This window comes from Bos javanicus, chromosome 19 (assembly GCF_032452875.1).
Source record: "Bos javanicus breed banteng chromosome 19, ARS-OSU_banteng_1.0, whole genome shotgun sequence".
Classification (NCBI taxonomy): domain Eukaryota; kingdom Metazoa; phylum Chordata; class Mammalia; order Artiodactyla; family Bovidae; genus Bos; species Bos javanicus.
The window spans coordinates 53896988-53923589 of record NC_083886.1 but is presented as its reverse complement, the minus strand read 5'-3'; the positions used below and the strand labels follow the sequence as shown (position 1 = coordinate 53923589).

The 26602-nt window shown below is 52.6% G+C and overlaps 2 protein-coding genes across 3 annotated transcripts; one reads left to right on the top strand and one right to left on the bottom strand.

Annotated features, from left to right (window-relative positions):
* Positions 1 to 30: 30 nt before the first annotated feature.
* On the bottom strand, positions 31 to 7575 carry SGSH (N-sulfoglucosamine sulfohydrolase). Of its 2 annotated transcripts, none has more exons than XM_061392644.1 (8): positions 7059 to 7575; positions 5785 to 5945; positions 4165 to 4270; positions 3806 to 3956; positions 3305 to 3461; positions 2861 to 2942; positions 2168 to 2371; positions 31 to 1377 (listed from the first exon to the last, which is right to left on the bottom strand). In XM_061392644.1, the coding sequence occupies exons 1-8, from the start codon at positions 7558 to 7560 to the stop codon at positions 818 to 820; spliced, it is 1923 nt and encodes a 640-aa protein (XP_061248628.1). In that variant the 5' UTR covers positions 7561 to 7575; the 3' UTR covers positions 31 to 817. The 2 variants fall into 2 exon arrangements, with proteins under 2 accessions (XP_061248628.1, XP_061248629.1); XM_061392645.1 differs by having other exon boundaries at positions 31 to 1435; positions 7059 to 7560.
* Positions 7297 to 24948, top strand: SLC26A11 (solute carrier family 26 member 11). Its single transcript, XM_061392643.1, has 17 exons — positions 7297 to 7383; positions 8500 to 8723; positions 9258 to 9450; positions 9816 to 9901; positions 11863 to 11942; positions 12972 to 13114; positions 15511 to 15686; positions 16130 to 16202; positions 18421 to 18471; positions 19527 to 19587; positions 20884 to 20939; positions 21136 to 21276; positions 21809 to 21936; positions 22258 to 22357; positions 22807 to 22940; positions 23275 to 23347; positions 24105 to 24948. Exons 2-17 carry the CDS (start codon positions 8502 to 8504, stop codon positions 24194 to 24196), a joined length of 1809 nt encoding a protein of 602 aa, XP_061248627.1. The 5' UTR covers positions 7297 to 7383; positions 8500 to 8501; the 3' UTR covers positions 24197 to 24948.
* Positions 24949 to 26602: the final 1654 nt, after the last annotated feature.

Sequence of the window (26602 nt, the reverse complement as noted above, 5' to 3'; positions counted from 1 at the left end):
GGCCCCTGTGTCATTAACAAATTCAGAAAATGAGCTTTGATATATTTTACTAAAATAAAAAGCTTTTACAAAATGCTCAGGCCAGTGGCTTCCCTCCCACGTTCCGCAGGATGGAGATGATAAGGGTGGGGAGGGTGACAGGAGCCCATCCACTTGAGAGAACACCCCTTTTCTGGGCTTTCCCAGGCAGAGCTTCTGCTCCCAGGTGGGCGGAGGCAGGGAAAGTCTGAAGCACTCCACGAGTGCTGTCTGTGCTACAGACTCATGTTCATCCAGGATTTACCCAGTGAATAGGGCAGTTTCATGCCTCAGCAGTGGCATCTTCATCCCGGGACCCTCTCAAAAAGAAGGGTAAGCTCTGCTCATACAGACCCCAGGATGAAACCCATCACTCAAGGAGCCTGCCAAGAATCAGCAATCTCACAGAAACCCAGCCCAGGGGTTGGGAGCCTGACTATGGGCAAAGTGAAGGAAGAAGAAAGCCCAAAGGTCCTTTAGAGGCTCCCTGTCCAGACCAGGATTGACAGATGCTGTCCCCACACTGAGTGTGGTCTGCACCTACCCACCACCCTCGTGGCATATGGAAACCCATCTCCTCTCAGGTGAGGGGCACAAGAATGTCTGTGGTTTCCAAAGAACCAAGAGGGTCTTAAGCCCCATGTCCCAACCCCTTTTTTCCCTGCAGGTCCCCAGACCATCCTCACGTGTCACAGGTTGGGGATACTGCAGCATCTTGGGTACCCCCCAGGAATTCATGTGCCGGGACGCGGCTCAGACTCAGGACAGCAGGCCCCCTACTGTAGGGGCAGGAAGGGCCTCACAGTTCGTTGTGGAGCGGCCGGCACTGGGGAGCCAGTTTCTCCTCCAGCACCCCATCTGGAGCACACACCCAAGGGTCATGGGTCTCCCACTGCCACTTGACCAGCTGGGTCTGAAGCAGTTCCAGAACCTGGGTGTAGCGGGGGTCGGCAGCCAGGTTGTGGGTCTCGTGGGGGTCCTGGTTCCTGTCATAGAGCTCCCAGCGCTCCCGGTAGTAGTACTGATGCAGGTCCTTATACCAGCCCGTGGGCTGGCCAGCTGTGGTGCGATTCAGCAGGTCCTGAAAGGTCGGCGAGATGTAGAAGTCCTGGTCGATGGGGAAGGGCATCTTGAAGTGGAGGTTGTGCACCAGGTGGAAGTTCTGGTGGTGCACGGAGCGCATGGGGTAGGACATGGTGACCTCATGGTAGCTCTGGCTGCCGAAGACTGTGGTCCAGAGGGGTTCTGCCTCCAGCACTGGGAGGAGGGACCGCCCAGTGAGCTGGACGGTCTTTGTGCCAAAGATGGCATAGCTAGGGTAGGGGATGGAGAACCAATCCAAGATGGTGGGCGTGAGATCTGGAAAGGAGATGGCATCTCAGCAGGGTGGGCCCTCCAGGGCACTAGGTCCAGCCCCCTGGAAAGGGTGAATCCAAACCACTCTGGAAGCTGGTGGGCCGCCTCGCACATCAAATCACCAACAGGGGGAAGCTGCTATGGTCAACCCATCGCTGCTGCATCACCCTCCAGGCTATGATGCCTTCAATATAACAGGAGGCCCCAATTTGGTGACACCCAGAATTCTAATATCCGTGAGGAAGGCCCCTAGGGACCTATTCCTGCTCTGTGTTGCAGCCCTAACACTCCCTGACCTTGGAGCCAAAGGGAGATGTGAGTCCTGAGCCATGGGGGCCCAAGCATGTTACTGCCCTGACCCCTCAAAGTGGGTTCAAGGCGCATCAGAATCACCTGGAAACTTATCAGAAATGCAAATTCTTGGACATCATCCCAGACCTACTGAATCAGACTCTATGCAGTGGGATATTTGGATCCTAGCAAGTGCTCCAGGTGACTGATGCTCCCTAATGGTCCAGTGGAAAAATGACAGGCGTGAAGGCAGTGAAACCCAAATTAGAATCCAAGTTTGGTGATTACAAGCTGTGTGACCTTGGGCTTCTTCGTTTACATCTCTGAGCCTCATTTTTGCAACTGCAGAATGGGGGTGACCACCCCTTTCTCACTGGAGTAGCAACCACATAAGGTAGTGGGTAAGGAGCAACATCTGGACATTGTGGTCCCACTGAACATTCACTTCCTCCCCCACCCCCCCCACCACCCAATCCCTGCTGTATGGGATGCAGAGTCTTACCTAAGAGGCTCACGTAGGCCTCACTGACCTGGCCCCAGCGTTTTGGATGCTCTGGAGACGATACCATCATGGGCTCTGCAGTGCCTGGCCAGTACAGGTTGGTCCTGCCACTGGGGAAGGGGATCCCATTGTCGGACGTGAAGATGACCAGGGTGTCATTCAGGACACCTGCTCCACGCAGCTCCTGGAGCACGAGTCCAATCCCTGCAGGGTGTGGAGGGGAGAGCAGAGCTCAGACACAGACAGACGCGCAGTCATGGGAATGTGTGTGCACTCCTGCATTTCTTCATCAGACCCTGCACCATCGATTCCTTCAGTCACCCCTGCCTTCCTTCCCACCAGCCAGGCCTCCTGCCCAGCAGATCCTAAGTCAAGGATCTCGAGATGACATAATCCTAAAGTACCTAAGCAGTCCTTAAATCAAGTGATGAGTGTCTTTATATAAAGAGGAGGGACAAAGGCTAAAAAAAAGACACGGGAGGAAGACATATGATAACAGAGGCAGAGATCAGAGTGAAGCAGCCACAAGCCAAGGAACACTTGGGGCCATAGGAAGCTGGAAGAGGCAAGAAGAACTCTCCCTCAGAGGCCCCTAAGGAAACACAACCCCGCAACATTGGGACTTCTGGCTTCTGGCCTAAGACGGGAGCCCGAGATGTGCCCTATCCCATCGCCTGGGCTCCCTGAACCCACCTTGGTCCATCCGGCCAATGGTGGTGTACTGAGCGGCCAGGTCAGCTCGGGCGGCTGGGGTGTCAGGGACGAAGTAAGGCACCTGGGATGGGGCAGGTGGGTGGGAAGTCAAGGTTAGAACAGACGGGCTGGGGAGGAGACAGAGTGGTCAGTCCTTCAATTGGGGTGGGAGATACAGGTGCCAGCCCTGCTCCCAGGGCCTGAAATCACCTTCCTTCCTGAATGGATTAATCCAGAAGAACCATGCTTCTGGGAACATGATCCATGTCTTTTCCCTTTTCTCTGCCATCCCATGGATGGGGACCTGGCTCCAATGAGTCAGAGAATCTCTTCTTACACACGTGGGGCCAGGGCTGCAAACCCACCGGAGGGGCACAGGTCCCCCGATTTACAAAGCGGAAGAAGAAAAGTAGTTCTTGAAAACATGGAGAGGGACCCTCCTACCTGCACATCCTTCGGGTTGTAGGTCTGGGGGGTCCAGTCTGGAATCCGCCCCATGCCACTCTCCCCATTGCCAAACTTCTCACAGAACGCCCCATACTGTGGCTGGGAGTGCCCGCAGCGGTGGGGGTCATGGAAGGCAACATAGAGGAAAAAAGGCCTGCAGGTGGAGGGATGGGCTTGAGCGTTGAGGTCAAGGTCAGATGGCTGACTATCACCCTACTTCTACCCTGGGGAGCCTCATCCTTCAGGAAGGAACACCCCTCAGCTTTGCCTACTCCCCTACAACTGATAACCTGTGATCTGTGCCACCTCAGGCTCCCCATGTCTCCTCTTCCTCTGACCAGATCAACTTGAGTATCTGGAATCTTCTCCCCCACCCACACCCCATCTGTCTGAGGACTCCAAGAATCCCAACCAAAGATTCTGGGAGCTGCATCTAGTATTAACTGCCCAGAGGTCTGGCTAGGTGAGGGCGGTAAGGGGGCGGGAGTCTCTGCACACCTGTCACCCCGCGTCTGCAGGAATTTCCGGACCAGCAGTTTAATTCTAGTGATGTTCCGCCCGACCTGGAGGACAGAGCCATTCTCCTCCGTGTATGCAAAGTCAAATGGATACACCATCTCCGGCCCCACGTGCTTCTTCCCAATGATGCCTGGAGCCAGAGAGATAGGCCTATTCAGAGCCCCTTTGGTCTCCCATTCCCTTCTGCCCCCTGCTCTGCTCCCCAGACCCTGTGTCTTGCTATGGACTCCAGGAGGGCAGCAGAACCCTTGTTCTCACGTGCCCAAAGCCCAGTCAGGATCTCTGGGGCAGGATGGGAAGTTGCTCTCTTGCCCCTGGGGCCACACGAAGCCCCTCACCTGTGTGAATGCCAGCTCGGCCCAGCAGCAGTGGCAGGCTCTGCACTCGGTCGAAGGAGTTGAAGTGGTGGACATCCTGGTGCAGGCCGTACATTCCATTCTGATGCTGCAAGCAGAGATGCTGTGATGCAGGATGCCACCTGGTCCTACCACCCCTGCCCTCCGTCCCGCCTGCAACACTCCCGCTCTCCCAGGCTCACCAACCTGGCCCTTCACAGGCCCCTGATTTAGCGTCCTCGGAGAGGTTTTCTCCGTCTTTCACTCCCCGCCGAACAGGCCCACAGGTCCTTCCCATGGGACTTTGGGACTTGTATTTCCCAGGAAATACAACAGACTGGGAGGATGTATAACAAAATTAGGAGTAGCCTTTATTTTCTTCTTTTTGCATATCTATACTTTCCGATTTTTCTATCAAGACCACATACTATTGAGTGAAAGCCATCCCAGCAAGCCGTTTTATAGCATGAAAGAAATTGTCATACATGTTACAAACTCACACTATAGAGACACAAGTAGGTAAATCCCTGTCCTTATTCCTGCAGCCTACTGTCCAGAGGTGAGCATGGCCTACAGCTGCCTGATTAACCTTTCAGGAAGCTTCTGTGTTCCGGTCACTGTCTCCTCTTCATGTAGGCCTTCTCCTCACTGGCTCAGGCTCTCAGAAAGAAACGCACGGACCACAGCTGTGCTCCCATAAAATAATGTTGTGAGGTAACACATTAAGAGTAAGTGCCCATGGACACCTGGTTCACAGCAGCATTATTCCAACAGCGAAAGGTGGAATCAACCCAAGTGTCCATTAACAGATGAATCGATAGACAAAATATGCTCTATCACACAATGGAACATTACTCAGCCTTGAAAAGTAGTGAGTTACTGACACATGCCACTACTCAGGTGAAGCTCTGGGACATTATGCTGAGTGAAACCAGCCAGTCACATAAAGGCAAATACTGTGTGATTCCACTTACGTGAGGTACCAAGAGTAACCAAATTCACAGAGACAGAAAGTTGACTAGTGGTTGTGGCTGGTGGTGCAGTGGGAAGGAATTACTGTTTAATGGGGACAGAGTTTCAGTCTGGGGTGATAAAAACGTCCTGGATGGTGGTGATGGTTACACAACAATGTAAATGTACTTAATGCCACTGAGCTGTATCCTTAAAACAGTTAAAATAGTAAACTTTTACATTATATATATATGTGTGTGTGTGTATATATATGTGTCGGCTCAATAAAAATAGAGTAAGTGCCTTAAATGGCAGCTTTTACTGTCACACAAGCTCCTGGGACAACATCATGACAACAATGAACACTGGGTTGAGCAAATACCTGCCAGGCATCTTACTATGAGCTTTACACATAGGGTGTTAACTTGGCCAATCCTACAGTAATCCCAGGAGTGAGCTATTATCATGACCCCATCTTACAGGCGAAGACACTGAGGCTCACAGAGGTAAGTGATTGCTCACAGTCACAGAGTGGTGGAGCAGGGCTGCACTTGGACTATTTGGCTGGGGGTGAGGGAGGGAAGGTGGACAATGCCCAGGGAGACAAGGGAAGTGTTCTCAGCAGCAGAGGCATTGGGGCACTCCCTCCTCCTGCCTCCCTGCCGCCCTCACCTGGGGCAGGCCAGTGAGGAGGCTGGCGCGGCTGGGTGAGCAGCTGCTGACAGAGGTGAAGGCATTGCGGAAGACAAGACTCCGGCGGGCCAAGGCGTCCAGGTGAGGGGTAGAGATGGCGCTGTTGTTGTAGGCGCCACTCTCAAAGCCTCCGTCGTCCGCTGAGGAAGATGGAAAACAAAGGACATAGTGGGCTGGGCTCAGAAGGAGCAGCATAGGGGAGAAAGACCTGGGTCCTGTTGCAGTGGCCTGGGCCAGTGATGGCTAGGCGGTTATGATACCCGGGCAGGTGTGATACCTAGCAGGTGTGATTCCCAGGTGGCCATGATATTCAGCAGGCCTGTTACTTGAGTAAGAATGCCACCAGACATGTATGAAAAGTGGGTGAACATGTTAGGAGGCAGAGAGAAAACTCAGGTAACCCTGAGACCCAGGTAGGGATGCCCATGCAGTCCTGGGTTCTGAAGACATGCATGAGGATATGGATCAATGCGCAAGTTCTCTGCCCATGCCCCTAGGAGTGGGGGAGCGGAAGGGAGTCCCTCAGCTCAGGGCTGTTTGTGTTACAATTAGCTGAAGGGCCTGCCCAAGACCACAATGTTAATCAGAAAGCGAGACCCTGGCAGACAGCCAGACCTCAAAAGCGGAAAGAATCGGGTTGTCTTGTGAGAGCTGGGCCCTGGTTACCCAAACAGGAAGTCTCGTGAACAGCAGGGCGCTAGAGGAACTTCGGGTTTCAGGGTGGTGGGGGCTAGTGGAGAAGGTGGGTAGGGGGCTGCTCTCCTCAGCCAGGAGGAGGAGAGCTGAGCTACAGCGCTCTGGGGTCTAAAAGAGGAAGGGCAAACAGGGGGTTATCACTGCTGGAGAGAAGATGAGAGCCCTAGGGCACCCTGGCTGGTCTTTGGGGCCTTGGGCACCAGCCCCTCTTCTGGCATCCACTCCGTAATCTCTGGAAAATCGCCCAGCCTCCCCTGCGGAGGCGGAGACCGCAGGGCTAGCCCGGGCTGCTCCGGGGTACAGGGTCAGAACCCGGGTCAGGAGAGGAGTGTGAACGCTGGTGCTGATACCTCCAGACCCTCCAGTGGGCAGGGCCGCCTCTGCCTGCCTCTCCAAGGAGCTGACCACAAAGAGTCTGGGGCCAGCAAATAAAGGAGACGGGGAAAGAATGGAAATGGGGGCTGCAGGGCACCGAGAGTTAGCACTGGCCGCTTCTGGGAGAGCCAACCGGCGGCGGTGGAGGGCAGTACCAGGGGTGCCAGCGGGTCAACACTTACCGAGGATCAGCAGCACGTTCCGGGGGCGCGCCCGGTGCACACAACAGAGACCCACGGAGATCAGCAGCACCCAGCAGCCCTGCCCAGAGCTTCGCATGGTGGCGGCTCCAGCCCGGCCCCCGCCCCGGCTCCCCGCCCCGCGGTCATGTGAGCACCAGAGCCGCCCCGCCCCACCCTCGGTCACGTGTACACCAGGCCCGCCCAGGACCCGCCCCCGCTCCCGCTCCCGCTCCCCCTCCCTCTCCGGTTTCTGCAGACTCGCTGCGGAGACGACGGGAAACCCGGAGCTGCGGAGACAACCGGAGACCCGGAGCTGTGGCGTCCGGTGAGTGAGCGGCGGACGGCGGCGGGTCCTGGGACCGGGACCGGGTTGAGCGAGCCGCCCGGGTACCGGTCGGGATCGGTGGTGGGCGGCCGAATCGGGGGGCAACGTGGGGTCCGAGAGTGGGGGCGCCTCCCACGGGGACCCCTCTCCCACCCACTTCATCCCCACCCACTTCATCCCCACCAGGTCCCCTACACCCTCCGTCTTGCTGGGGCTAGCAGACCACAGACGGTCAGCCGGCGTGGAATCCCCACGCCTTAGACCCCAGCGTCCGGGGCAAGAGGCTTTGGGGGTGGGGGGCAGGTTCTGTCCGTAACATCCTCGTGGGGACCGGGAGTAGGGGGTAGGCTGAGACGGGCTTTGCGCCAGGGGCGCCAGGACGGACTTTGCGCGCCAGGGGCGCCAGAGAATGCGCGACCCGAATTAGTGGGGGAGCCACTGACGTTCGTTCAGAACCTACTAGAATACCTAGGGCGCCTCTAAAGATGAAACGCCACAGGTGGGGGTTGGGGTGAGGCGCAGCCTTGGGATGGGAGCCCCCCCACCACAGCGCCGCAGTCTGCCGTAGTGGGTGGAGCCTTCCATGGTGCGCACTTGGAAAATCTCAGGACGCTCGCACGTCTAGTCACCCCTCCCACTCGCCGGACAGCTGTGGCTGTCACCGTGGACCTGCTTTTCTCTGCACTGCTCCCCGTTAAATTTCCAGGGAGAGGGGGAAATAAAAAAGGAAATAAATTTTCCTGGGAAGCGAAACCTTGAGTCTCATTAGTATTTAGGCTTCTCATTGAGAAATCTTTTTTTTTTTCCCCCTTGGGCCAGAGTTGATGGCGGAAGAGAAGGCACCTAGGGTCTGGGCAGGTGGGGTTCAGGGAGAGCAGTCGGTGAGGAGTGGGCACTGCGCCTTCGATTGGGGGCTCCTCTACCTAAGATGTTGGTTTCCTGTCTCAGATCAGCAAGGTGTGGGGGAGATTTAACCCGTCTGGCTCCACCCCCCTACGTGGGAGTAGACCAGTGGCGCATCTCTTGATGTCTCTGGGCAACCCCCTCCTCCCTTATTGCTGGGTTTTTCTGAAGCCCAGACACTGATTGCTGGTCTGTGTCCTACCCCCGCTCCAGACATGTCGCCTCCTATGTCTCCTATGAAGCCACCCAAGGGCTTTGCCCCTATGTCCTGCTGCTGGTCCACTGAGACCATGCAGAAGTGGCTGCCTTTCCTGGGCTGGCTGCCTGACTACACCTGGTACGCCCTGAAGATGGACTTCATTGCTGGGATCTCAGTCGGGCTCACAGTCATTCCCCAGGCGCTGGCCTACGCCGAGGTGGCTGGACTGCCTCCCCAGGTGAGATGGCTGCCCCTGCTACCCCCCACCTCCTTTCCCCTCAGCCTGACCCAACTCCAGACCTTAGTGCTCGTCCAGGAGCAAAGTAGAAGGCATAGTATCCCCTCCAGACAAGGGAGCACCCTGGGCTCCAGTCCGACAAAGCCTTATTTTATAACCTAGAGCATGTGATGGCCCTTGGGCAGACACGTGCCCCTGTAACCCCTCTTGTCACAGGCACCAAGCTAGTTCTGGATGGCCTGATGGGGCCAGCGAGATGACTCATCCTGGCTTTAAGAACCCTTTCTCAGGCTCACAGACTCAGACATAAGAACACTAGGCCCCAGGTGGGTGTGGGTAGAAAAGAGGCCCCTAATCACTGTAGGTCCACAACCTTGGATAACAGAGGGTAAGCAGTTTGCCCTGCTGTATACACTGCTGTGCCCAGAATACACAACAAACAACATAGATTCCTCTGCTCAGTCAGCTATGCCAGGGACCCCTGGGGGTGTGCCATGAGCCTCCTGGGTATTCATTGCTCTCTCTGCCCAACAGTACGGCCTCTACTCTGCCTTCATGGGGTGCTTCGTATATTTCTTTCTGGGTACCTCCCGAGATGTGACTCTGGGCCCCACGGCCATCATGTCCCTCCTGGTCTCCTTCTACACCTTCCACGAGCCTGCGTATGCTGTGCTGCTGGCCTTTCTGTCCGGCTGCATCCAGTTAGGCATGGGGTTCCTGCGCTTAGGTAAGATTTTCAGGCTTTGCTGCCATGAGGGTGGGGGGCTACAGTTCTCCTCCTGGGGATTCGATGCCTTTAGCAGTTCCTTATTTGCATTTCAAGGGCTATCCCAGTGTGTGTGCATGTGTGTGTGTGTGTGTGTGTGTGTGTGTCTAAGGAAGGATGACTCTCAGCCCTTCCCTATTATGCTCAGCCAGGACACTTGGAGAAGTGCCCAGGGGCTCAGTCCATGGTCTCTCCGGTTCTCCAAACCAGCCCGAACAGGGCATGCCCTCCACTAGTCTTTAGCTCCAGTCCAACCCTCACCTCTCCCAGCCCATGTTGAGCCAGTAGGGCTGGAACCAGTGTGGTGTTCCCTCTTGGCTGTCCAGGGCTCCTGCTGGACTTCATCTCCTGTCCCGTCATTAAAGGTTTCACCTCGGCTGCTGCCATCATCATCGGCTTCGGGCAGATCAAGGTAGGCACACTAGTTGGCCCTGGGGCACCTACCGGCTAACAGGACTGAGGCCGTGTCCTGATATGTGTGGGCCTGTCAAACCTGCTCTTTGAGGGTCCAGAGCCTGTGGTGCTGACCTGAGTCTCCATTAATAAAACCATCCTTTGGGGGAGATCTTGAGTGATGGCCAAGTTCTACCACAGGTAAACCAGTACTGGGGAACCAGTAATGACAGCCCCCACACTTGTCAGAGTTTTCGTGCCTAAGTGCTTGGTTCATCTCACAGAGTTCTGCAGCCTCAAATATACACTAAGCCATCAGGTCTTCACAGATCACAAGCATACTGCCAAAATTTTGACAAGCAGATTGCTCCCCCAAGCTAATTTAGCTAGGTGATTTCATTTTTATGTCTCCCCACCCCCAACTTCTCATTCAGTGTTTGTCAAGTATCATGCTTCTTTATGTTTCCATTTAAACGTCTGTGGCAAGTATTGGAATCAGTAATCATTGGTCATCTGAGGATATCATTTGTTCTCCTTCCACTGGGTTCTGAGTGCCTGGAGGGCAGGGACTGTTTTGCTTCCACCGTGGCTGTCCCGAGCTGTGCTGAGCAGAATGAAACTGAGCTGAATCGTAGAGATTCAGGGCAACAGACACATGCACACACCAGGCTCTCCATGGTGTGATTCCCACAGTCGGGCTCCGCTTCAGTCTGGCCGGTGACAGTCTTCAAGGATGGAGGCCAAGCAAGAAAGTGAAAACACAAAGCCCCAGAGGGGTACATGTGAGAGAGACTAGGGTAGCTGACCCTTTTGGGTGTGGGACTGAATGCACCCTGCATTTAGTTCTCACAAGTCCTCTGGGAGGTAAGCTTATCATTATCTCCATTTACAGGGGAGGAAACAGCCTAGAACAATGTGGGTAAATTCAAAGAATAGATTATGTACACACATATGTCAGGGTAAGCTTGGCAAATGCTGTTTCGTGGGATGCTGTGTCCTTTATTCTGGAAACATTATCCTTCATTTTTAGTGTCAAGAATGCTCTTTTTTTCATAACACAGTGAGAGGGTATCTGCTTTACGCATTCCTATTCGACAACCCTAGGCCCTGTCTTCAAAACCTTCACTACATCATGACAGCCCTCTGAGAGCCTTTAGGCTGGATTGGGTGGGGTTCCTCTTGATCTGCCCAAACAGGAGTCCCCTGCCCAGGACAGAGACCCCTCTCTGTGTCCACCCTCCTCAGTGTCCTTCCTCTTCAATGGCTGTGTGCACAGCGGGTTTTGGGGTCCTTGGAGCCTGACCACCCTGGGAGTCTGGTCTCGACTGCCCCTTCTGATCCCAGCCAGATAAAGAACTAAAACACAGAGCGGCGCCCCTTCTCCATGACTAGGACTGCTGATTTGATAGGGGCCCCGCGGCCCCACCCGCGCAGTTCAGCCTGCCTGCGCAGATTTTTACTTCCGGTAGGGGGCTGTTCCCGGAGGGCGGGCCTCCAAGTGACGGACGCGGTCTCGGGCCAATGGCGGCGGGGCCAATGCTGCGGAGGGCGGGCCGCTAGGTGATGGACGAGACCGCCGGCCTCCGGCAGCTGGGTCTGCGCGGGCGGGTCTGGGCCCCAGGACTCCCGACCCTGGACCCTTAACCAGGGCACTTGTTGAACCAGTTTCCTTGGCTTGAGGTCGCCCATGCTGATTTTCCTCGGACACGAAAATAATTTGCAAAGGCCTGAAACAACGTGAACATTGTAACATGCCCTCTGCGTCCCCTCTCCCTTGGGGAGGGATGACTTTCATCTGCCCGTGGGGGGCTTTGGAAATGGACTTAGATAAGCCTGGTAGAGCCAGCAAGTGTTTTCCCTCAGGAAGGGCGGTTATGGGTAGGGGACTCCAGCTTTAGAGCGGTATTACGATGCTGCAAGGGAGAGGCCTCAGGGTTTACGTCGCAGAAGGTTGTCTAACCACAATCTCTGTTTGAACAGAACCTGCTGGGACTGCAGCACATCCCCAGGCAGTTTTTCCTGCAAGTGTATTACACTTTCCACAACATCGGAGAGACCAGGTACTCGGTCGGCTGAGTTTCTACCGCCTGTATTAGTAAGCTCTTCCTTGTAGACCCCCTCCCAGTCCCCTCCCCATTTCCCCTCCCAGGTGGCATTTATTCCAGTCCTCTGGGGCCCTGCTGCTTAAACAGGGGCCCCATGAGCAGTACCGTTGGCATGACCTGGCAGCTGGTAAGATATACACACTCTGGCCTGCCCAGACCTGCTGAATTGGTCAGGTTGACAAGAGCCCCAGGTGATTGGCCAGCATATTGATTGAAGCTTGAGACGCTCTGCTCCAGTCAGTCCAGTGCGCTGGTCAGCGTGACCCCATGCGGGGCTTTCTCGGATGGTCGAAGTAAGAAGAGACCACGAAAGGGAAGGGCAGGCAGTCTGTCACTCAAAGAATTCATAGTTCAGCGAAGAGGAGGACGTAGGGCAGGGAGAGGCCGAGGCCAGCAGATATGCAGGTACCCAAGGGATGGATGGCAGGTAGAGGTGGTTCCCTCAGCAAGCACCTCCCTCAGGTGGAGCTGCGTCTCCCAGAGGGCCAGTGGGTTAAAGGAACAAATAGGAGATGCTCCTGGCCACAGGTCAGGACCCTTTCCTGACTGGAGAGGCAAGAGGAAGAAATGACCTGGAGGGAGCTGTAGGGGGAGCTACTTGGAGGGAGTAGGGGAGAAACCCTGTGACCCTCGTCGTCTTCCCGTCTGCTGCTGAGGTTCCCGGCCCATAGGATATACCTGGTGGGGGTCACAGCGGGCAGTGGAGATGGAGATGGACTGGTCAGAAGTGAGTCTTCTGGAACCAACGAGGCATTTGTAGTCCAGAGAGCTACAAACTGAAACTGTGAGAGGTAGTGCAACTACCACTGTGATCTGGCCCTCAACCCCTAGGGCCTGCATACCTAAAAAGTTTTGAATAAAGATTTGAAGTGGAATAGGGACACAGATTTCTTAGGAAAAAGAGCATTCGAGAGAGAAAACTTTCCAGCAGCCGAAGGCCGGTGCTGTCCGTGGGGTTGGGTGGTGACCGGTGTCCATCTGCAGGGTGGGCGATGCAGTGCTGGGGCTGGTCTGCATGGTGCTGCTGCTGGTGCTGAAGCTGATGCGGGACCACGTGCCTCCTGTCCATCCTGAGATGCCCACCGGAGTGCGGCTCAGCCATGGGCTGGTTTGGACTGCCACCACAGGTGAGGGAGCCTTCCAGCCGAGGGAGCACTTCCACAGCTGTCTTGAATAACCTGGGCTCACGTTGTAGTCACCCCAGGAACTGGAATCCCACCCCTGGAGATTCTCACGTCACTCACTAGGTGGTTCTGATATGCAGCCAGCCTGGAAACTGGTTTAGCAGCAGCAGTTCTCAGCCAGGAATGATTTTGTACATCATGCCCCTGCCCTCGACCTGTGGGACTTTTGCCAATGTCCAGAGACATATTTGGTTAGCCCTGTAGGGCAGAGCTGTTTCTGGCATGTGATGGGTGGAGACCAGGGACATCGCTAAACATCCTGCAATGTACAGTCGCCCGTGGCAAAGAATGATCTGACCCAAAACAGCAGTGCAAAGGCTGAGAAACCCTGGCAGGTCTCTGGGGGAGAAAACTAGTTCCACTGAGACAAACTGGTCCCTCTGCAGCTGCAGAGGGTAAGGGCTTTCCTAATAGCTCAGTTGCTAAAGAATTCACCTGCAGTGCAGGAGACCCTGGTTTGATTCCTGGGTCAGGAAGATCTGCTGGAAAAGGGATAGGCTATCCACTGCAGTATTCTTGGGCTTCTCTTGTGGCTCAGCTGGAAAGAATCTGCCTGCAATGTGGGAGACCTGGGTAAGATCCCCTGGAGAAGGGAAAGGCTACCCACTCCAGTATTCTGGCCTGGAGAATTCCATGGACTGTATAGTCCATGGGGTCACAAAGAGTTAGACACGACTGCGTGATTTTCTCTTTTCACTTCAGAGGGTAAAGCTTTTGCTTTGGGCCTGGAATCAACCAGAGGATCTATAAAGAAAGGCTGAAATGAAAGGCTGCCAGATGAGAGTTAATGAGACCGTTGGCTGGTTGAAGGGCCATCTGTGGGTAGAGGGGGTGACGGATGGGAGTGGGATGTTATTAGAAATCTCTCCACTGAGGTACCAGTAGGTGACACTGAGATAGAATGGCAAGTATAGCAAAGCAAGAAGTGCTGATATCTAGTGGGCCTTCCCAGAGCTGAAGGGAACAGAAATCACCCCACTTGGACCTACTCCTTGGCAGCCATGAAATCCAGACATGTGAGAAGAAGGGATGGCTAGATTCTTAGCCCTTGAGTCACTTCCAGATTCTCCAGCTGGTTCTTGGTCCCTGGAGTCACTCACCAGACCCTGTTCTGCAGCCTGAAGACCATGGTTAAATGTTGAGCACTCCAGATGGTGGGGAGGGTGGAAGAGCACTGGGTTTATATTGAAAATTCCTGGGGACTTACCTGGTGATTCAGTGGAAACTGCAGGGCGCACAGGTTCAGTTCCTGATTCGGCAACTATGATTTTGCATGCTGCAAGGTGTGGCCAAAAAATAAAAAAAAACTCTCTGAGCTTCTAAGATACCTTTTTCTGTATTCCTCCAGCCATCTATAGGTAACTTAAAAAAAAAAAAGTTGTTTAAGAAAAAATAAAAACTCCTGGCTTCAAGTCCTAGCTTAGCCACTTGGCACTTGCATGAGTTGTTTTCAAAATTTTATGCACTTTAGTCATCTGTAAGATAATGAAAATAGGTTCTATTGTCTAGAAGTTTGACACTGAAAGTGTGGGCTCAGAGCAGCTTGGAAACTTGTTGGGAATGCAGACTCTCAGAAAGCACTTCACAAACATCACTTCTTTGGATTCTCATCACAGCCTTGAGGATAGGATATTATTTTCCCTGTTTTGCCAGTGAGGGAAGTAAGGCTCTGAAAGATGAAACAGACAAACCAGATAAGACTTCTCAAGGTCACGTAGGAAGGATGAGGCAGAGTGAGGACTTGCTCCCAGGTCACTTGCCCTTTTTCCTTATCGACTAATCTAGAAGTTCATTGGTTTTATTTATGTCACAGAAGTTTTGATTCTTTCTATTCTCTCAACATTGATCTCTCCATTGCTTTTGTGTAGTTCATTGATTCTACTCTGATATTATTTCCTTGCATTGGCTGATCTTAAGTATACCTTTCCTTTTCAAAATCTTAAGGCAGAAGCTGAGGTCTTTGAGTCCTGCCTTCTCTGATGCAGTGTTCAGGATAATAAATTTCCCTGTTCAGCACTGCAGCCCACAATTTTGATAGGTTATAGTTTCACTTTCATTTAGTTCTAAATGCTTTCTAATTTCCATTTTGACATCTCCTTTGAATTGTGGATTATTTAGGAGTGGATTATTTCATTTCTCCTTTGAACCAGGAGCCTTTTAGGAGTTAGTTTCCAAATATTTGGTGATTTTCTAATTAGTATTTTGCTACTGATTTCTAATATAACTCCATTATTGTCAGAGAACAAACTTTGTATGTACATACATATGTAGGAATAATTTTCTCTGGAGATGACCCTCCTTATCCTGCTAATGTCCTTCATTCTCACCGTCTATCCTAGCTCGCAACGCCCTGGTGGTCTCCTTTGCTGCCTTGGTCGCATACTCCTTCCAGGTGACCGGATACCAGCCTTTTGTTCTAACTGGGAAGACACCTGAGGGACTCCCCGATGCCCACATCCCCCCTTTCTCAGTGACCACTGCCAATGGGACAGTCTCCTTCACCGAGATGGTACAGGTGGGTAGGGACGGAACCCAGCCAGTTTGGCCAAGGCTGCAGTGCCCCTGGCCCTGGTTCTATCTCCTGATGCATCAGCTTAGTGATGGGCAGCTCTGACCTCAGCTCAGACTGCTGCATCCTCAGAAAGGTGCGTCTTTGGTACAGAGACAGGTGTGAATGACTTCCTGATTAGGCACAGCCTCAAGGGACACGGCGGGTATTTTTTCTGCCTTGAGCCCAGGGGTGTTTCTGCCATCATGGATGCTGGCAGAGCAGGAATTTGTTGTGTTCTGCTCCGTGTCTTGCTCCTTGCAGTGTGAGCTCACAGCCCTGCTGCTAGAGTTATGTTTGCTTCCGTCAGACATGGACAAGCCAGTGCTTGCCTTATCAGGTCACTGCCTGGTCAGACCTGTTCTGTCCTTCCTCAGAGGGTCACTCACCACCCCTCTCTCCTCTCTCAGGGAATGGGGGCCGGGCTGGTCGTGGTACCCCTGATGGGTCTCCTGGAGAGCATCGCAGTGGCCAAATCCTTTGGTAAGATGCTCACCACCCACGCCCTCCCTGGCACCTCAACCCGGAGCTCAGCCTGCCTTGCTTGCCTGCTCTCCTGCTTGCTTTTATCTGCTCTGATTTTTAAAACTTTGAATTTTTATCCAAGTAACACATGTTTATGTTTTTTGAAAAAAATTAGTGGAAATGGATTGTCAATGAAAAATCTCTTCCAGTAGCTGGAAATATTTGACAGTCCACTCTCTGGACATAAAAGGTCCTGCATTGAGGCTTTGTCAGTTGAACTTTCTGTGTGTGGTATACACCCTTCCACTGCCAGCTAATTTCAAGCTGAATATGGAGTCTGAACATTCAGGTCTTGTGATGAGATATGAAATAGCCACTATCCATTGTATGCATACAGCTAAGTAATTTCATTGGTCATAATGAAAGTTAGTAAAGTACATTAAGAACGGACACATTTTAAGTATTATCTTTGTTTTTAATGTAATTGATTTAATTTAAAGTTTTCATTTAATTGGTAATAATGGCTGTATTTGATAACCTATTAGCAAAATTCCTAAAAATTTAACAAGGTACCCTTTCCAGGTGTCTGAACACAGCTGGTCTGTCCCCTCCTCACCCCCTCAGAGGCTGGGAAATGTTAATCTACTTACGTGTTTGCCGCTCAATACTGATTCCCTCTGCCTGAGCTGGGGCTGCCAAACCCTTCACGTGTCCCTGCGTTTGTCTTAGGTTCTTGGACTGTGCTCTGTGTTGTCCATGAGGATGACGTGCTCTTTCCGTTCTGTAACAGGGTTAAGTCTTTGTTTGGATCTAATTTGACTTTAAAGGTTAAAATTCAAATATATGACATGTTTGTTATTATGACTACCTAAACTGTGTTTACTGCTCAGCCCAGGTTGTGCCAGGATTCTGTTTCTTTCCCTGAAGTTCCAGCATCTGGATCCTTAGACCATTCCAAGGAGACTCTAAAGTAGTGTTCATTCTAAGGGGTTTTCCTTTGCAAACACCAACAATCGCTCAAGACCACACTACATTTCAGTTTGCAAGCTGTTCAGCTCACATCTTTCTTGTTTCGTTTTTATTTTTCTGATCCTTTTTTTTTTTTTAATTTGGAGGGGCATATCTTGGAATCTGCATGTGGCAACTGTTACTCATCTTGTTTATTACTTAGAAAACTCCCTGTTTTCTTTTCAAGTCCGCTGACTTCTGTGCTCATTTGCAAAGCTTGTTGCACTTTTAAATCAAGGCTTAGTAAACCACGGCTGGCTGCCCATCACCTAAGAATCGCTTTTGCATTTTAAATGTTTGAAAAAAAATCTAAAGAAGATTAGGATTTGGGGACACATGAAAAGTGTATGAAATTCCTATTTGAGTTCACAAATAAGGTTTTACTTTAAGGTGGTCTCGCTCAGTTGTTCATGGTGTGTGGGTACTTTGTGTTACAGTGGGGAGCTGAGCAGCATGACAGAGGGTGTGACCCTCAAAACCTAAAGCATTAAAAAATTCTTTTGATTAAAAAAAAAGAAAAAAAAACATAAAGTATTGAGGACTTCCCTGGTGGTCCAGTGGTTAAAAGTCTGCCTTGCAATATAGGGCACATGAGTTCGATCCCTGGGTGGGGAACTAAGATCCCACATGCCACAGGGCAACTAAACCCACACTCTGCAACTAGAGATTCTGTGCGCTGCAACAGAAGATCCCATGTGCCACAACTAAGACCTGATGTTGCCAAATAAGTAAATGTTAAAACAGAACTAAAGTATTGACGGTCTGGCACTTTACAGAAAGTTTGCCAACTGCTGTCTTAAGATTGATGCTCCTCCATGGTTTCCCCCTAAATCTTCTGTTCATCTCTCTAGGCCTCATCTGAGACTCTCTAGTCATCGTAACCTGTAACCAGAGAGCTTTTAGTTAAAACATCCTTCCCTTATAAAAGCAATATTTGTTGCACAAAATATTGGCAGTTCAGAAATGGATAAAGAAAAGATGAATCACTTATAATCTCCTTCACTACCCCAATTAACTGCTGGTAACATTTCACTCTATGTCTTTCTACTCTTTGTTGTTTTTTTTGTAAACACAGAGACACATATACCTTTGCATATATGGATATATTTTATCTGTGTTTGTATTTATGAAACATAGTGCTGTAAGGAGAAACTGGTATCCTGTTTTACCGTTTCACATTTTCCCGGTGATATATATCTAGTAACAATGTTTTGTCCATTCTCTTTAGCGTCTCAAAATAATTACCGAATTAACTCCAACCAGGAGCTGCTGGCCCTCGGTAAGACTCAGCAGCGGGCGCTCTCGGGGTGTGGGTGGTGGTGGGGCTGACACGCCGGGTGCACAGCTGGCCCGGGGGGCCTTGCACCCATCTCAGGTGGTTCAGTTTAATCGCTAGGAGTAGGGTTCAGACATCTGGTGTCCAGTCTGACTGAGGCTCGTTGAGTACCTGCTGTGTACCTGACCCTGAGGGCTGTGGCCTGTTCTGGGTCGAGAAACACCTGGAATGTTCCTCTTGGGCTGGGGGTAGGGGCTTTCCAGGGCGAGGATCAGATGGCTGAGTAATGTGGCCAGGTAAGATCTCAGGTAAGCCTGCTGATCCTACAGGATCTTGGCTGCCTTTGCTCCACCCTGTGGATGAGTTAGGACTCAAGTTGGCCCCAGCCTTCCTGACTGTGGAGGGCTGTATCTTGAGTGTCATCTGTGCTATCTTGAGAGCAGGCCTTGAACCTATGGACTTGCTGTGGGTTTTGCGGAACCAAGGAGACTGGTCATCTTTGTGAAGGCCACTGACTGAGGGGGCTGCTGACAATCCAGTGGTGATGAATGTGGGCTGATTAACTCCATTCTGAGTTCCCAGCCAGGCTCCAGGCACGGGTGTGTCCAGTACAGGTTAATCCAAGGCTTCATTCTGGCTGGTCATCTCATGAAAAGAGTGTGGCTTTGAAGGAACTCAGACCATGAGGGACCCCAGCAGGACTGGGCACTTTGGGCCTGTGCACACTTGCCTTATTCAGCCACCGCCCCACTTCTGGGCAGTGGGGTTTCTTGTTCTGTTATACACAGGAAAAGGCATATCTAACTCACACAGGCAAGGCCAGGGTCAGAATTGCTTCATAGCTGGAGTCAACCTCAGCACACTGGCAGAGATAGTGGTTTGTTTTGTCCTTGCTAGAGGGAGGGATAACCCGATACAGGGTGCCCCCCTGGGTAGAGCCTCTCACCTCCTGTCTTCCGTTTCTGTTTGGTTTCTGTGTCCTTCCTTTACATCTCCTTTTCCTCTGTGTTTCGTGGTCCTTCCCCTGCATGAACCTTTTCCTTCTGTTTTCTCCCTAGGCTTCACCAACATTCTGGGCTCCCTCTTCTCCTCCTACCCGGTTACAGGCAGCTTTGGACGGTGAGTGACCACATGCTCCCTCTCTGTGTCTCCAGGGAGGTCCCAGCCTGGGACAAAAGGTCTTCTTCCGACTTGAAGAACCGGCTCCCCTGTGGGGTCCTTCCCATGTCCTGAGGCCGTTTTCATGGTTCTCCCTATCCGTCTTCTCCCCATCGGTCAGCTCTGACAGTTCACACAGACGCGGGACGGGGGGCTCCATCTGCTTCCCACCTCTTTGGCTGCTTTTCTTTTACAACAGTACACAGTGTTGTGGGCTGCCTAGGTGATAGCTAGGAGTAGAGAACCTGCCTGCCAGTGCAGGAGATGTAAGAGACATGGCTTCCATCCTGGGTCTGGAAGATCTCCTGAAGGAGGGCGTGGCAGCCCACTGCAGTATTTCTTGCCTGGAGAATCCCATGGACAGAGAAGCCGGTGGGCTACAGTCCATAGGGTCGCAAAGGGTCGGCACAACTGAAGTGACTGAGCATGCTCATGCCCATGCATGGAAATGCTCCTGGCATCTTGTTGCTTGAGTTAATTCCTGAAAGATAGTGGGGGCAGAAAGACTGCAGCTCTGCCTGAAGAAGGGGAAGACTGTCAGGTGGGGTCACCATATGGACCCCCGAAAAGCAGGAGGGCAGGGTGGGAGGGAGGCCCATGGCTGGAAAGAGAAGAGGAGGCGTCAGTGCCCAGCCCTCAGGCCAAGTCCTAGAACCCAACCCAACCCTATCTGAGCACTAAACCTTCCTGATACCCCGGACCACCATGTTGAGGGGGCATAGGGCACGTGGCCCAGCCTCCCACATCTCATTCTCTCTGTCTGTAGAGTCATGACAGCCCTGTCTATCTCAGAAAATTATTTAGGGAGTTTAAAGAAAATCTCTGGTCACTTGGTAGGTGCTATACTAGCATTCGTGAGGTAAAACCTCTAACCAATTTTCAAGTTAACTTTTTACATGTGCTTGTTGGCATAACTGGGTTGCGAACCTGTTTAGTTAGGTCATATTTTGTGTCCCCTGATATCGAGCACAATTACAGCGTCGGACATTTGGATTTACAACCAGTCCTCTCTCAGACATGCCCATCTGTTATTTGGGGTTGAGAAGGCCCAGGAGTCTCCCTGGTGAGAGGACCCAGTACACCAGTGTCTTAAGTCTCTCCACTAGGTGGAAGTGTTGCTGAGGGCTCCCATTTCCCCCACCTCCACCCCTCCCGCCACGGGAGCCCCCATTCCTGGAGACCAGCCATAGCTGTGTGGACCTCAGCTGCTCTCCTGGTCCAACTGACAGCCACTGATGAGTTTCTCTCACCTTCCAGGACGGCTGTGAATGCCCAGTCGGGAGTGTGCACCCCAGCGGGGGGCCTGATGACGGGTGAGCACCCCTCGAGCACACACACTGTGTTCTCCTGTGTCCACGGCAGTGAGATGGGAGGAAAGAAGAGGAAGGAACCCGGGGTGTGGGTGCTGTTGGCTCTGGCGCCCAGCTCTGTGCCCCTAGACGGGCTCCTTGCTGGGTGGGAGTCGGGGTGGCAGGGCCACAAGGTCACGGCGCCCCCACACGCCCGCAGGAGCCCTGGTGCTGCTGTCGCTGGACTACCTGACCTCGCTCTTCTACTATATCCCCAAGTCTGCCCTGGCTGCCGTCATCATCATGGCTGTGGTCCCCCTGTTCGACACCAAGATCGTGAAGACGCTCTGGCGAGTGAAGAGTATGTGTCTCCTGTCTGTCGGCCCTGAGGTTTATCAATGATCCTGCCCCTGCTGTCAGCCGCTGCCCGCACCAGCCCAGTTGGGGCAAGGCGGGGGCTTCGGGGTGACCAGCAGGGCCCACGTCACAGCCTCCCTTCTCCACCGTCAATGGAGCTCCAGGTCCCCTGAACCTGCAGTTAATTTACTATAACAAGTTTTTACTCTGTTTTGTTTCTCAAAGGAGTTGAGGGATTTACGTGACTTCTGCATCCCTTTATCCTTGGTCCCCTGAGAAGTGCCCACTGTGGCCTCGTTCCAGGACAGGGAGGGACTTCCTGCCTCTGACACCCTTGAGCTGACATGGCCTGTCAGCAGCATCAGTCCCCAAGTCCTTGCAGGGAGAGGTGGACCCTTGGGGGCTGCTTGGGGTCCAAGACACCTTTACTTGTTACATGAAAGCCATACCTGAGGCGTCCTCATAGGAGGGCTCAGGTAGCTAGGAGCTGAGCTCGCCGAGGAGGATCCCCCTCTCAGCTGGACCCCCTTTCCCAGGGCTGGACCTGTTGCCCCTCTGCGTGACGTTCCTGCTCTGCTTCTGGGAAGTCCAGTATGGCATCCTGGCAGGCACCCTGGTTTCTGTGCTGATTCTCCTGCACTCCGTGGCCAGACCCAAAATACAGGTAGCCCATCTGCCTCCCTGAGGGGGGCCCACCGGCCTCGGGGCCCAGTGGGGTGAAGTATGCCATGGGGTGGACCCCTTGATCCCACTGTCTTACACTTTGGCTCTCAGTGTGATTGTGGCCCGAGGCACTGCTGAGTGACCTTTCACCTGGTGGGTGGTGTGACCCTCCTGCATTAACCGCACGCTGTCCTCCTGTGGTGCATGGGGCCATGGGTGGAGGCTCCCGCCAGCTCTGCACTCTGCATCCACCCTAAGCCTGGCAGAGCTGCCCTGTTGAATTGGCCTCCGGGGCTCACTGACTTTCCCCTGCTGTCTCCAGGTGTCAGAGGGTCCAATGCTAGTCCTGCAGCCGGCGAGTGGCCTGCACTTCCCTGCAATCGAGACCCTCCGAGAGGCATTGCTGAGCCGGGCTCTGGAAAGTACGTGGCCACGTGGGCTGTGGTCATCCCCAGCTCCCCACCACCTTCTCTGCACCCAGCCTGGCTCCTGCTGAACCCCAGATCCTGCCCTCGACTGTCAGGAAGGAGCTCGCCTGCCCTTGGGTCCAGGGGGTCTCGGGCATTTCAGAGTTGTGTCCAGTGAAACCCCCACCCCCGCCGTCTGCATGCACTAAGGGTGGCAGGTCCCCACCATGTGTCCCTAAGGGCACACTGCTTCTGGGAGTTGATATTTAGGGGAGAAAGGGGCTTGTTGGTCTGCCGTGTGAAGGAAACAGTTGCTGCTGTCCCCAAACAGCTAATGGCTCGGGTCCTTGTCCTTTCCCATTCACACTGGGGACGTGCTCCTGATGGCCTCTCATGGCCTCAGGCCCCTGGCCAGGGCCACCTGTGGTGGCCTGCACCCGGTGTGACCTCTCTTCTCCCCCCAGCATCCCCGCCGCGCTCCGTGGCCCTGGACTGCACCCACATCTGCAGCATCGACTACACGGTGGTGCTGGGGCTTGGGGAGCTCCTGGAGGACTTCCACAAGCGGGGTGCCACCCTTGCCCTCATTGGCCTGCAGGTGGGTATTGGCACCTGCTCTGGAAGTAGCCTAGTGAGGGCTGTGTTGTCACCTTCCCCGTGTCAAGATGAGGCTACTGAGGCCCAAAGAAGCTGAGTGACTTGCCCAGCGACACACAGTGAGGAAGGTAGCCGGGCTCCTGTCTTGTGGCCTCAGGCTGCAGAGCTCTGCTCGCTTCCGTTATAACCTGTGCTTGCAGAGCACTCGTCTCGTTGTCCCCCAGAGAGTATTCCCTTAAGACAGGTTCCTCTCGCGGAGCTGTGAGGCAGCCCGCGGCGTGGCGTGCTGGGGCGGCAGCGCTCCCGCCTGGAGTCAGTGCTCATCTGCCCCGCAGGTCCCTGTCCTCCGTGTCCTGCTGTCTGCTGACCTGAAGGGAGTCCTGTACTTCTGCACCCTGGAAGAAGCAGGTGAGTGCGGCCAGTCAGCACAGAGCCTCAGCAGCCCAGCTGCCCATGCCTTGGGGGCCAGGACAGCAGGACTGCAACCCTGGGAGACAGGAGGGTCAGGGCTTGAGTCTGAGAGTGGGGCGCACTCTGATGAGAGTGAGACAGTGGGCAGGTTGTCAGGGGCCCTTTCTGCTCTGGGGTTTTATCTTTTAGGATTGTATGTGAGGCATAGTTCACAAACAGTGAAATGCACAGATGCTAAGTATGAGTTTGAGTCCTGATAGATGAATGCAGTGGTTGTCCAGTTAGGGTGGAGATCATCTCCATTATTCCAGAAATTTCCCTTATTCCCCTGACTTCCACTGGGAGTAAGTACTGCTCTGATTTCTTCTATCATCCGTCAGCATAGCCTGTCCTAGAACTTCGTGTAGTGGGATTCTGTGTCTGGCTTCCTTAGCTCAACCTGGTATATGTGAGATTCATCCATGTTGCTGCTAGAAGCAGCTAGAAGCTGATCTGCAGGAGCTGGATAAGCAGGTTGGGCCCAGCCATGCCAAGGAACCTGCCCGGCAATAAGGAGGGTTATCATGGCACCGAGAGTGGTGAGGATGATGATGGAGACTTAGGTGAAACCAGCCCAGGGCTGGGGGCACCAGCCCAGGGACCTTAACTCTCTGCATTCAAGGTCCCCCAAAATGCCAGCCTTTAATCCCATTCCCTGAACTGACCCATCCTCACTCTGCTTTTTTAGTGTTTGAAAACCTTGTGTTTTCTGCAGAGAAATACCTGAAGCAAGAACCAGGGACCCAGCCCTACAATGGCAGCGAAGACTCTGTTCCGGAACACAAGATTGCCCTGCTGAAGGCCTGAGTGGGCTGCCAAGGGGCGCCCAACATCAGAGGGTCTCCCGGAAGGTTCTTGTCACTGTGATGCCGGATGCCGCCTTCCACATGGATCTGAGAAACTTGAGCAGGTGACCTGGAGGAGGGGGAGGGCAATGGTGTGGAGTCCACAGGTGGGACTCACCCCTTCCTCTGAGGTGACCGAAAAGGTACCTCCCTGCTCTTCCCTGTATAAGAACTCTTTTTAAAAGAGTGATTAGGAGAGAGCCTTCTAGAATGGCAGACCAGGTGAGAAAGGAAAGGGCGGGGATTTCAGCATGATCTAGGAGAGGAGCCCTCTTCTCGCCCCAGCGCTTTCCTGGATTTTGGGGGAAACAGGAAGGGTGGGCATCTCTCAGGTTGGTTCCCTTCTTGATGGCGGCGGCAGTGCTGTTGTTGAGAGGAAAACCAAGGTTTGCCAAAAGACTTAAAAGTGTCTATGAAAAGTAACTTTGTTGTGTTTTTTAAATTTAAAAAACTGATAGCTTTGGTGTTTTTGTAAAATCCATACATGCTTATTGTAAAAACTACTGGAAATCTTCCCCTCCCCCATCCACTTTGGCGATAGCTCCTGACCTCTGACCTCCACCGTACATGTACATGTGTGTACTTAGCATGTGGGTGTGTGTTTACAGTCATGTAAATGGGATCATTTCATCCGTGGTGCTCTGTGACCCACAGTTTCATGCGGTCATTGCTGTGAATTATTCGTTGTGATAATAAATAGAGAAGACATGATGATCAATGGCTCCATGGTATCTTATTCCATAGATGCGTCGTAATTTACTTAGCAAACCCTCTAGACACGGACTTGCCTGTTTGGAATTTGACTTCCATCATTTTTAGCGGTAAATCGCAGCTGAAGGAGGTTATGCCCCTGGACTTCGTTTGAGAAAGAACTCGTGCGATGGCCCTGGATGGGCGCCCTAGAGCCACCAGTGTTCTGCCCAGGCCATCGTGGCCAGTGTCTGAGCAGAGTGAGGGTCCAGGCCTGCTCATAGTACACAAGTCTTTTCAGATTCCTTGTCCTCCATCTTCTGGTGTTTCTCCTTCTAGGCCCCTGACCAGCCAGCTAAATGGTTGACCCCCAGCCACACATCACCTTTCCTTAGCTTAGGCAGTTTATCTTTTTCTACAAGGCCAGCTGTCTTAAAAAAAACCAACAAAATTTTTATTTTGTATTGGGGTATAGTCGATTAACAAACAATGTGATAGTTTCGGGTAAACAGCGAAAGGACTCAGCCATGCATATACATGTATCTGTTCTCCCCCAACCTCTCCCATCTAGGGTAAGGCAAGCGTGTCTTGAAGCTGCCCACTGGACCACATTTGCCCAGAGCTGGGATGGAGGTGTGGTCCCTTTTGGGCCTGTTCCCACATACTGAGCCCACGCATTCTGGAACCCAGAGATCATCCAATTCACAGGGCTGGGCAAATTGATACACTTGGGTGGGAACAATTTCATTAGAAACTCTCACCGTCTGTGACTCAGCAGCTCCAATTCTCAGAAGCCACTCTAGCGAAACATGAGCCCATCTCCCAGGAAGCAGGCCAAGGATTTTTATCACAACCTCATTAGCAATTTTGGAAAATGAAAGCAACCTAAGTATCTTGACCACGGAACATGAAAACTGTGGAAGGTCACATGGCAGTTAAAGGAACGAGGTAGTGTGGATACTAACAGATTTTTGAGTGGAAAAAGCAAGTTGCAGAGTGATACCCATCTTGAGATAACCATTTGTGTGAGTACAGTCTAAACAATTCTATGATACATGTATGAGACTTTGTAAAGTCCTGGAAGGATAAAGATCAAGCTCATGGCAGTGTTTCCTCCTTGGGTAGATAAGAAACAATATTTGTATGGTTTAATGTTTCAGAGAACATTGCATTGACATATGGAAAATTATAGGGCTTCCCTGGTGGCTCAGACAGTAAAGAATCTGCCTGCAGTGTAGGAGACCCGGGTTCAATCCCTGGGTTGGGACGATCCCCTGGAGTAGGAAATGGCAACCCACTCCAGTATTCTTGCCAGGAGAATCCCCACAGACAGAGGATCCTGGCGGGCTATAGTCCATGGGGTCGCAGAGTCAGATGCAACTGAACAACTAAGCACATTGAAAATTATAATAAAAATGAATTTTAGAAGAGAGGTATGGAGAGGATTTGATGTCAGAAGATGCAGGGCTGGGTTTCATCATCCCAGCTCATCAGCTAGATAAGTTCTCTGAGCCATGTGACTGTTCTGATGACACAGTTGATTAAGCCCTTCCTTACTGTTGACAGGATTCCCTAGTGGCTCAAATGGTAAAGAGTCTGCCTGCAATGCAGGAGACCCGGGTTCGATCCCTGGGTCGGGAGGATCCCCTGGAGAATGAAATGGCAACCCACTCCAGTA

Coding starts and splice junctions, on each gene's coding strand:
- SLC26A11 (XM_061392643.1), top strand. CDS start 8,502: ATGTCGCCTCCTATGTCTCCTATGAAGCCACCCAAGGGCTTTGCCCCT. Junction 9,451..9,815: donor CATGGGGTTCCTGCGCTTAG/GTAAGATTTTCA, acceptor TTGGCTGTCCAG/GGCTCCTGCTGGACTTCATC. Junction 21,937..22,257: donor TGGCCAGACCCAAAATACAG/GTAGCCCATCTG, acceptor TGCTGTCTCCAG/GTGTCAGAGGGTCCAATGCT.
- SGSH (XM_061392644.1), bottom strand. CDS start 7,560: ATGAAGTGGGTGGGGATGAAGTGGGTGGGAGAGGGGTCCCCGTGGGAG. Junction 4,271..5,784: donor TCCTCACTGGCCTGCCCCAG/GTGAGGGCGGCA, acceptor CTCTGCTTGCAG/CATCAGAATGGAATGTACGG. Junction 2,943..3,304: donor ACAACCCGAAGGATGTGCAG/GTAGGAGGGTCC, acceptor GCCCCATCCCAG/GTGCCTTACTTCGTCCCTGA.